General features: G+C 43.8%; 1 protein-coding gene across 1 annotated transcript in view; it reads left to right on the top strand.

Moving 5' to 3' along the window:
• LOC102369990 (ankyrin repeat domain-containing protein 62) overlaps positions 1 to 10627 on the top strand; it is a 128025-nt gene that overhangs the window by 45601 nt on the left and 71797 nt on the right. The window contains 5 exon segments of the mRNA XM_025204161.1: positions 2087 to 2107; positions 2109 to 2180; positions 4457 to 4499; positions 8819 to 8848; positions 8938 to 9014. Of these exon segments, the coding sequence (XP_025059946.1) occupies positions 2087 to 2107; positions 2109 to 2180; positions 4457 to 4499; positions 8819 to 8848; positions 8938 to 9014 (243 nt within the window).

Genomic DNA, 10627 nt, shown 5'->3' with positions numbered 1-10627 from the left:
CCCAAGCGGGTCCCAAGGGGGGGGGGGGGGGGAGATCAGGCCCCTCGCCACTTCCCCCCGTCCCCCCATCAGAACTTGCTATGTGAGCTGTCACTGGGTCATGCAGCTCCTGAGCTGTGGCAGGTCCAGAGCTTTCCTCAGTGGTGGTGGTGCCTTTCCTGGGGCTGCCCAGGTGGGGTGCTAGCTACACAGGTGCAGCGCCAGCTCACAGACAACACCCATGAGATCCAACAGTGACCAGAATGCTGGAAGCTCAGACATGCTCCCAGAAGCTCGGGCTTGGTGGGCTTCCAACATCCATGCACTATCCCCACCACCTTCCCGCCACCTGGGACCACCCAGGAATGGGTGGGCTGCCCCAGGAAGGTGGCAAGAGGGTGGCTGGGTATGCTGGTGGCTGGAGAAGATGGCAGGGATGGTGCACGGGGCACTGTGGAAGCCCACCAAGCCGAAGCTTCCCTGAGCACGTGCAGTCTTCCAGTGCCCTGTACGCCATCCCCACTGCCTTCTCTAGATAGGGGCCTTGTATGCATGAGGGATATCACTGTAATTTGTTACATAGCAAACTAAGATAAATGGGATGTGTTTTAGTTTGCTACATAAAAAAGTCATTTAAATCAAAATATACTGCTGAATATATAGTGTACACTGTTACCAAATGTAATCATAACATACTGCCAAATGTGTACACTGTTACACAGTTAAATTGTTTAAAAGGGCAATTAAACCACTAAAAGGGGCAATTTCCTCATGTGTACAAGGGCCCTCTTATTCTATGCCTATAAACAAGTCTCAAGGTCAGACTTTTGACAAAAAATATATTCCTGAGCCTGTGCTTACACATGGACAGCTTTATGTAACCTTTTTGAGGGTGAGAAGTTTTGATTCTGTTATTCAGTCAAAGGATAACTAAAAATACTGTATTTAAAGGAATACTTTTGCAATAAAAAATTGATCACAAATGTTTTGCAGGTTTCAGCTATTTTGAAAATAAAAAATGAAGTAAACTGTGAGCATGAGAATATATGCAGCAGTTTGCAGTCCAGTAATATTGTGTAGACCTTTGTCAAAGTTAATGCTAGATGACTGGAACAGGTGAAGGAAGATGGATGTCTAGAGAATCAAAATATATAATGGCTGGAGTCTTGCTGGTTTCTGATCTCATTATAACCTAATGTAACATTGGAATTGAGGTTTTGAATCTTGTGTGTTATAAGAGCATCCAGACATGTGAAATATGGCATTTTCCTTCTCTCTTTTTGCTCTAGTTTGAATAAGATTTTAGTGATTAACTATCATGTTACAACTATGCACTGACAACTCTCTAATTTTCAGTGAAAATATTAGTACCTACCACTTTTGTATTGTTGTCAGTCTCATCAAAATTACATGGATTAAGATGTTATTAAAAACTGAATCCATTTATCACTTTCTACTCTACTCTCCTGGTCAAAATAAAACATTTTGCATCAGTTTGGGGAAGTTTGCGCTACTGTGGCTTGTGTTATATCTGTTATGGTTTATGCTGCATATAGAGGGTTCATGGGACAATGTGAAAATTGCCTGACATGTAAAGTAGACAGCTAATCTAACTCAGCTGTTTTGTTAGCAATCCTGAAATGGACTGGTACCTGTCTATTGCAAGGCTGCTAGTAAAGGCAAGAGGCTCTGAGTAAGAATATAAACCTAATCTTAATGAGACGGGAACAGCTAGTGTGTCAAACATTAATGAAGTGGAAAAAGGCTGAGAGCAGGCTGTCCTGCACGAAGTGACAGGCATGTTTAAATCTCCTCAAGTACTACCTTTCCATATTGAAATCATTGGGATTTGGCAAATCACTAGTACCGTTTACACAGTTTAAATGACTACCTGACTTATCCAAGAGTGTCTTGAGCTTATATTGTATATGGGTGTATTTATGGTTTTTAATGTGCAATATTATAGTAGCACATTTCATACAGCATTTCCTTTTTAAAAATCAACCTCTTCAAATATTATGCATATTGAACAATATTTATTTAAAAATAGGTGGGTTGCTGTGTGTGATGAATCTATCCATAAAAACTCATTGATTTATTTTCATAGGATAGGTGCACACCTCTTACCTCTTGCTATAACTGAAAATCATCAAGGGATGGTAGAGTTTCTCTTCAAAAAGGAGCAAATGTACATGTTGAAGGTAAGTCTAAGAGATACTGTACGTCACACTCTTGTCCAGAACTGTATATACTACTTAAATGATACAACACCACTTGATCCTCTCCTGCAGCTGATCTTCCTAAAATGCAGCTCTGAAAAAGTGTCTTAAAACCTCCAAACCCCACCAAGATTCATTGTAATGTAGGAACTACATGTTCACACATGCTTTTATCTGATTCTGGCCACTTTATCATGCCTGAAGAGGTGCTATAGGGTGCAGACAGGAATGATAATTTTTTGCCTGATCTGGCCACAAAAAGCAGTTTATAGCTGTGACCAAACACAAGTGCATGGCTGCAAACAGCTTCAAAAATGGCCAATTGGGTAAAAATGTGATCCCTCATTGTTAAGAAAAGTTAAAAAAACAGAGGCAGGCAGTGGTCAGGGTGTGAGGGGGCAGGTGGTGAGAGAAGCAGTGGGTGGCAGGCAGACAGGCAAGTAAAGCAAATTCACCCCTGCTCGCCCCACTACCTCTGTTCCCCCTACAGCCTTGTGCTTCTCACCCCGCCTTCCCCCATCTGCCCCATCTCTATCCCCACTCTTTACCTTTGCTCCACTCCAAAAAGCTCTGGCTCTGCTCAAGCCTCGGGTACAGGGCATGGCCCCAGCCAGACCCGGTAGCAGCAGGGCAGCATGGCAGCTCTGGCCCCAGCTCCAGAGCATAGCTGTAGCTACCATCACTGCCACTGTTGCTAGCAAACCAAACTGGGGCCCTGCTCCAAACGCCAGACTGAAGCAGGGCCAGAGCTTACCAGGGCATAGCAAAGGTAAGCAGTGGAGTGAGGAGCAAGGGAAGGTGCAGGGCCTGAGGCTACAGGAGTGGCAGGAAGGAGTGGGGCAGAGGCTGCTGGGAGGGGCAAGAGACCCAAGTCTGTGGGGAAAGGAGGTGTAGGGAGGACCAGGTAGGGATGAAGAGACTATTGGTGGACAAAGCAGCAGGCAGAGGTGGTGCATGTGCAAAAAAATCTGTGGCTCCAGTCCCAATCCCAGGTTGGGCCCAGAGCAATAGCAGCTGCCTCCTCCCCCGTCCCCTCTCCCACATTGTACTTGAAGTCCAAGACAAGGGGCTTTATTCCCCATGTTAAATGAAGGGGGAGAAACATGTTTTGCTTTTGAGTAAATATGGTACATCAAAATGATAAGAACATACACAGTTAGACAGGATGGTTTTTAAACAGAGGTATATATTGTTTGGATTCCAGGCAGAAGCCAAACATTGATATGAACAAAATACAGGCCCCATCATGAAGTTCCCCTTATAAAGTACAAGCAGTATAAATTCATATTTGTATTATTTTAAAAGCATTACATGACTTAAGATATTATATAATATCACTAAATTTCATAGGACACTAAGTGATCTTGAACAGACAGTCTTGAAATGCAGATAATTACAGTTTTTGAAAATGTATGAAAACCCTGGTTAAACCATTAAGCTGCATCCTAAACTACCCATAGAGCACAAGCTCTTTCATGTATAAAACATCTCCTTAAAACTGTTAAATAGTTCTTGACTAAGATCACCTAAGGAACATGTCACTGAAGACAAGCATAAATGACAAGATACCAATTTAAAATTAGCTTGTTTAAAACCATGGTTTTATTAATGAGTACTAGAAATGTACTTAACCAGTGTGTGTGACTGCATGGTTTCACTTCCTAATTGAAGGATGTGCCCTGAATTTAAGCATGGTATCTTGAGGGCAGGGTTTTCTGATATAATATAATAGATTACTAGCACAGAAACAGTACGGGTTTAGAGCGCAATATTTTTCAAAAGTATTTAGGTCTGTCATCAGGCAAACTAGCACATCACTACAAAATTACTACATTGACACTGTTCATTCTTTTATGTATGCAGTGAAAATAACAACTGCACTCCATGGAGTGGGTCTTGCTAAGAAAGAAAGTAAACAGTGTGTGATATCTTAGGACTGCACAAATTCAGGGAGGCATTTGTAAAGTACAGCTCTAGTAAAGAATGTTTTTTTAATTCTGAAATAAAGTTATTTTAAATTATAGAGAGCATGCTGAAAATTAACTAATTAACTGCATTCCTTACAGTCTGCACAGATTGCATTGTTTTTCTTGTGCAGTAGTTTCATAACTGTTAAATACTTAACAGTCAGCAGTTGTTTCTTCCATGGTTTTGTATTTGTATATGCATTTATTTCCTACTTTTCAAATTTATTTTTCTGATATCATTGTTTCATCTGTCCTTTCCATGCCTTTTCCTAAATGGATATAGAAATGCAGCAATCTCCCAACCAGACATCAAGAACAAGAGATTCAAGGAAAGGTTTTCTATATAATAAGCTTTCCAGTGTGAAACATATCATGCCAAATACAAATACACCTTTTTGATATTTAGTATTTGTTCAAATCCAAGTTCCTATAATAACAACTTACTTTTACCTTTTAAATTGTTTTTAGTTTGGGTTTTTGTTCCTATAATTTTGGAGTGAATCCTGTACTACTGCAAAACTTGGTGTTATTGTTTTTCATTTAAGCCTATGAATTTGAAATTGCACCAAACAATAGAGATGGGTCTGAATGAAATCTGTATGTCAGAAGAATAATCAACAGGCTAAATTATCCAAATTCTGATGGAAAAAAAATAATTGATTTTTTGAGAGAACATCCTTTTCTGAAAAAAAGGGTATATTTCACTGAAAGTACTTGCTTTTGAAAATTTACCCAGAAGAAATGACAGTCAGTCATGCATTTTTTCTTATTCCCAAAGTTAAAGTTACAACTAGCAAGAATTCTGCTGTACATGTTAACAAAGGAAAGTATAAATTTCTGTTCAGATAATGAAAAATAATCAGCCAAACTCCAAAATGAATGATCTAAGATTAAATCAGAAGTGCTGGAAATGGTCTACATTTGAGTAGCTGACATACCATAATTATCAACATTGAGTTTTCTGGCTGTTATGTTTATTTAAAATGGGTTTTTGGTATTTGATTTCCATGGTTTGGCTACTTTATCAAGGAAGATAAAATGCTTCATAGAATGTCAGAACAGGCAAAATTATATTGGCTCACTTAGCTATAAAATCTCAAAAATCCCCTGACCACTGCTGCTGCCAGCCCAGCAGCTCCAACTGCTGTGTGGCTGACTGGGACAGTGTTGAAGTTGGCCCGCACAGTGAGGGCCAGGATGACAGCCCCAGCAGCCACAGCCTGGGCTCTGCTGCCCCCCCACCCCGTCTGCCTTGGGGGCTCTGTCAGGACAGTCCCATCCATGGGTAATAGCTGCCACCAGGTAATGTGATAAAGAAAAGCAGCATGTCCACTTACATTCACAGGGTCCATGCTTCGGCTGCCCACCATCAGCTCACATCCTTGCTGTGATGTGGTTGCCGTCTCTCTGGGGCTTCGTGGCTCCCCTCTTCCCACCTTTGGACCACTCCTCCATGGAGCTCTCTGAGACACTCCTTCCCCTTCAGCAACTCCCCCCCAGCTGTCGCTCTGCCCAGAGTTTTTATAGTCCTGTCCCTACTGGTCAGCTGACTAGCTGGCCAGGCTCAGCATTTAACCCCTTCTTTTCCAGCACTCCATGCCCATAAAGTTCTGCCCTTAAAGGGGCAGACGTGCTTTCTGGTAACAGGGCTAGGGTCCCCGTTACAGTAACCTAGGGGATAGTGACCACATATTAATAGGGTTCACTATCTGGAGAAAGGTGGGGAAGATAACTAGTAGGGCAGAAGTGCTAAACTTCAGGAAGGCCAACTTCAACAAGCTCAGGAAATTAGTTAGGGAAGGACTAACTGGTAAAAGCCTTGGAGAGATGGGAGTCCAGGAGGGGTGGGCATTTTTCAAGGAACTAATCCTGTAGGCACAGAAAAGGACCATCCCAGTACACATAAAAGGGGGTAAAAAAGCAAAGAAACCTTCTTGGTGGAGCAGGGAAATTCAGGAGAGCCTGGAGGGAAGAAAAGAGGCCTACAGGCTGTGGAAGCAGGGGGCTGTCACCAAGGAGGAGTATACCTGCTTGGCTAGAGCTTGCAGAGAAGCAGTGAGGAAAGCTAAAGTGGAAATGGAGCTTAGGCTGGCAGCAAAAATTAAGGATAACAAAAAGTCATTCTTTAAGTACATAGGAAGCAAAAAGAAGGTGCAGGATAACTTAGGGCCCCTTCAGGATGAACTAGGGCAACTGGTGACAGATAGGATGGCCAAAGCAGAGCTTCTAAATGATTTCTTTGCATCCATGTTCCTGAACACGAATACAAATACACATCCCATTGGGACCTTAGGTAAGACCAGTATAGATACCAACCCACCAACTGTTTGAGCTGACCTAGTAAAGGGGCACCTGAAGGGGTTGAATGTATTTAAGTCAACAGGTCCTGATGATCTTCATCCTAGGGTGCTTAGGGAATTAACTGGAGTCATAGTGGAGCCACTGGCACAACTGTTTGAGCACTCATGGTGCTCAGGACAGGTCCCAGAGGATTGGAAAGAGGCCAGTGTGGTCCCTATTTTCAAGAAGAGGAGGAAGGAGGTATCGGGTAACTATAGGCCGGTTAGTCTCATCTCTATCCTTGGCAAGACCTTTGATAAAATTGTTAAGGATCACATTTGTGGGGGACCAGTGGGTAAAATGGTGCTAAGGGGCAATCAGCATGGGTTCATAACAGGCAGATCCTGCCTGACTAACCCGGTTTCATTTTAGAACCAGGTCACAAAATGCTTGGATGAAGGAATAGAGGTAGATGTTATTTACTTAGATTTTAAAAAGGCCTTTGACACAGTGTCGCACCCAATTTTTATAAATAAACTAAACAGTTGCAATGTAGATTATTACACAGTCCAGTGGGTAGAAAATTGGCTTATGGGATGCACCCAGAGAGTGGTGGTGGACGGGTCAGTTTCTACCTGGAGAAATGTGGGCAGCGGAGTCCCCCAAGGCTCTGTCCTTGGACTGGTACTATTCAATATCTTCATTAGCATGTTGGACGAGGGAGTGGAAAGCACCCTATCCAAGTTTGTTGATGACAACAAACTATGGGGGGAGGTAAACAAACTAGATGGCAGGGAGCGAATCCAGGCTGATTTGGACAGGCTAGGGAACTGGGCCGAACAGAATAGGATGCGGTTTAACAAGGATAAGTGTCATGTGTTGCACCTGGGGATGAAGAATCATCAACACTCCTACAGCCTGGGAGGTACCATTCTAAGTAACACAACTACAGAAAGGGATCTCAGAGTCATAGTCGACTCCAAAATGAACATGAGTCACCAGTGTGATGAAGTAATAAGTAAAGCTAACTGCACCCTTCCTTACATAAGTAGGTGCATCACAAACAGGTCTAGGGAGGTGATACTTCCCCTCTATGTGGCAATGGTCAGGCCGCAGCTGGGGTACTGCATCCAGTTTTGGGCCCCACACTTCGGAAGGGATGTGGATGGCCTAGAGAGGGTTCAGAGGAGGGCCACTCATCTGCTTAAAGTCCTAAAGAAAAAACCCTATGTGGACCGACTGGGAGACCTGAACCTCTTCTGCCTCCGCAAGAGGAGGCTGAGAGGTGATCTCGTGGCCGCCTACAAACTCATCGGGGGGGCCAGCAAGAAATAGGGATACAATGTTTACCAGGGCACCTGTCAGGGTAACTAGAAATAATGGGCACAAACTGGAAGAGAGCAAATTCAGATTGGACATCAGGAAAAAATTCTCTACAGTGAGGGTTGCCAAAATATGGAATACGCTTCCAAGGGAGGCAGTGCTGTCCCCTTCCTTGGAGGTGTTCAAAAAGAGATTGGACGTACACCTGGCTGGGGTCATCTGACCCCAGTACTCATTCCTGCCCAGGGCAGGGGGTCAGACTCAATGATCTAATTGGTCCCTTCCGACCCTAACCTCTATGAAACTATGAAAAATGTGGTTCCTTATACAACATATTAAGTATCATTCTGTCTGGCACTGGTACAGGTTACTCTCTTTTCACTTGTTAAGGTTTGCCAGAGTGCAAGATGTTTCACTTGAATCCCATTCATCCCATTTATTCTGAATCCACTAAGTGGATAATAAAACTGTCTCATTCAATCTTGTGCACCATCTATAGATTCCCTTTTAAGGGTAATCCTTAGGTTCAATTAAACCAGTGTTATGTTCTGCTAACATTTCCAGAATGATGCTAAGAGTACAGGGATCAGGTTCAGGGTGTAGTTTAATACTATCAGAGTACAGCACCTACTATTGATATTTTAAAAACCCTAAAAGTTTCTATATATCAATTAGCTCTCTTATTAATTTTTTAAAATCTTAATAGCCATCTTCCACCCAGTCATCCAACCAAATTTAAATTTGTTTTATATTATTTTTTACTCAAGTGCAAAAGAACCTACAAAGCAGGAAATCTCATTTGTTGCTTTCTGTGATACAGCATTTCCATTTGACAAATGGATAATAAGTTTTTAGATGATATTATTTAGATAATATGTTTTTTAGATAATATGTTTCATTCATGCTATTCTGGATTAAAATGTCTATATAAAATTCAGCTTGGAATTACTTCAATGTTTGTTCATGCTAAATGTTTTTATAAATTGCTGGCAATTTCCAAGTCTTATGCTTTGAATGCTAAACTTTCTTTTTTAATCATTAGTTGAACAGTTATGGATGACTTTTCCCAAGGAGACTCAATAGCACAAGATTTTTTAAAATATCTGAAAGGTTTTAGCAAACCTTAAAGAGTGAGAAAGAGACTAATTCTTACTTTTACATTTCTTATTTAAGAAGTTCTGAAAAAGGTGAAGGTGACAACAACCGGCTTTCTTCAGAGGAAGAAGAATTAGATTTTACTGCCAAAGTACAGTGCTGTCCTGGAAAAAAAAGATTTCCTTCATAGAAGAGGGAGCGTCTGTATACTTTTTTAAAATATGGAAGACTTAAGCCTAAGTTTATTTCCCTATGGTTGAAAGACTGTACTTCTAATAAGGCATAACACATTTTACAAATATAACTCTCCATATCTTTTTCATTTATTTTCTTACCATGGGCCCATCTATAAAAGTTTTTTAATTGTGGAGTACTTAGGCAAAGTGTGAGATAGTTATCTATAGACTGAAGAAGAGTAGGTTGTTTTTGTTTTCAGTTGTACTACAACTATTCTGGAGCTCTACAACAGGATGAATGTAAATATATTTAGATGTGTGTGGAGGGATGTAGCAGGGCACTAAGGTGCCTGCTACTTGGAGAGCCAGAATAGCTGCTCAGGTGCCCATTGCTAGGATGACCAGAGGAAGCCAGTGTCCCACACCTGCTAGCGGTCAGCTGACTGGAAGGGGAGGTCCTGGCTCCCATTTAAACACCAGGACTGAGGCCAGGGAGGCAGTTCCCTCCTGGCTGCCAAAGGGGAAGGAGCTCTCCTAGAACAACCAAAGGGGAGAGGCCTGGCTGCAGGAACAGCTTCTGTCACTGTGGAGGGATGGAGTATTTTCCAGTAGGGTGAAGGTTGTTAAAGCCGGGTGGCTCACGTTTATGTTATAGCCAAGGGGCTCACATTTTGTTTACTGTTTAATACCAGTGGCTTGGGTGAGGCTATTAGGGGTTGGAGGAGGCCTCATAGGGGACCCACAGTAGTGTGGAGATCCCAGCTCCAGCAAGGGCACAGCATTCAGGGTGCACTGACCCCAGCCCCAGAAAGGGGGGCAGCAAGAAGCCCCAGAGAGGGGGCATTGGTGAGAAGCCCCAGTGTGGGTATGGTGAGCCCTAGAGAAGGGGGCAACATTTGAGAAGCCCTAGAAAAGGGGGCAGCATTTTGGAGGAGCCCCAGAGAGGTAGCAGCGAGAAGCCCCGGAGAGGGGTGCAGACCCTGGCTCCAGTGAGGTGCGATCTTAAAGAAGCCAGGGAGCTCAGGTGCGCCTGTGGTGCATCTTGGTGTTGATATTTGTGTGTACCCACCGCCGCTTGACCAGGAGATCACGCGCCACTTTCGCCCGGGCCCCAGATCTCGTCCGCCCGGGCTTTGCTGATGTGCCCCGAAGTTTACCCCGATTGGTATCAAGGGGGACCCCAAAACTCGCCTGCCACGACTTTGATGACGTCTTCAGTGGGGGGGTCTTCCCTTGGAGTATCCCTCGGTGCTGACGCGTTCCTCCGCGGGCAATCTCGGGGCTCCGTCCTCCCCTACACCCCGGCCATTCGCCACCTTAGGGTCTTCCTATTCTGGCCTCTACTCCGTCCTTGCCTTGCCTCCCTCTTACCTCAAACCTCTGGCCGTCAACAGCGGTCTTCGGGCTGGGCGTACCTCCAGCAGAGCCGCTGACTTGGCCCCTCCCTCTCCGGGGTGCCTCTGGCCTCTTCGCTGCCCCTACCGGTGATGCCACGGTTACCCTCACCGTCGGCTCCGCAGTAGGAGGCCCCACCAGCCCCTTCCTGGGTACTGCTGCTGGCCCTGCCCCTGGCTCTGCTGCCTGCTTC

The sequence above is a fragment of the Alligator sinensis genome, unplaced genomic scaffold, assembly GCF_000455745.1.
Source record: "Alligator sinensis unplaced genomic scaffold, ASM45574v1 scaffold65_2, whole genome shotgun sequence".
Lineage (NCBI taxonomy): Eukaryota > Metazoa > Chordata > Crocodylia > Alligatoridae > Alligator > Alligator sinensis.
This window is presented reverse-complemented; position numbering and strand designations above follow the sequence as displayed.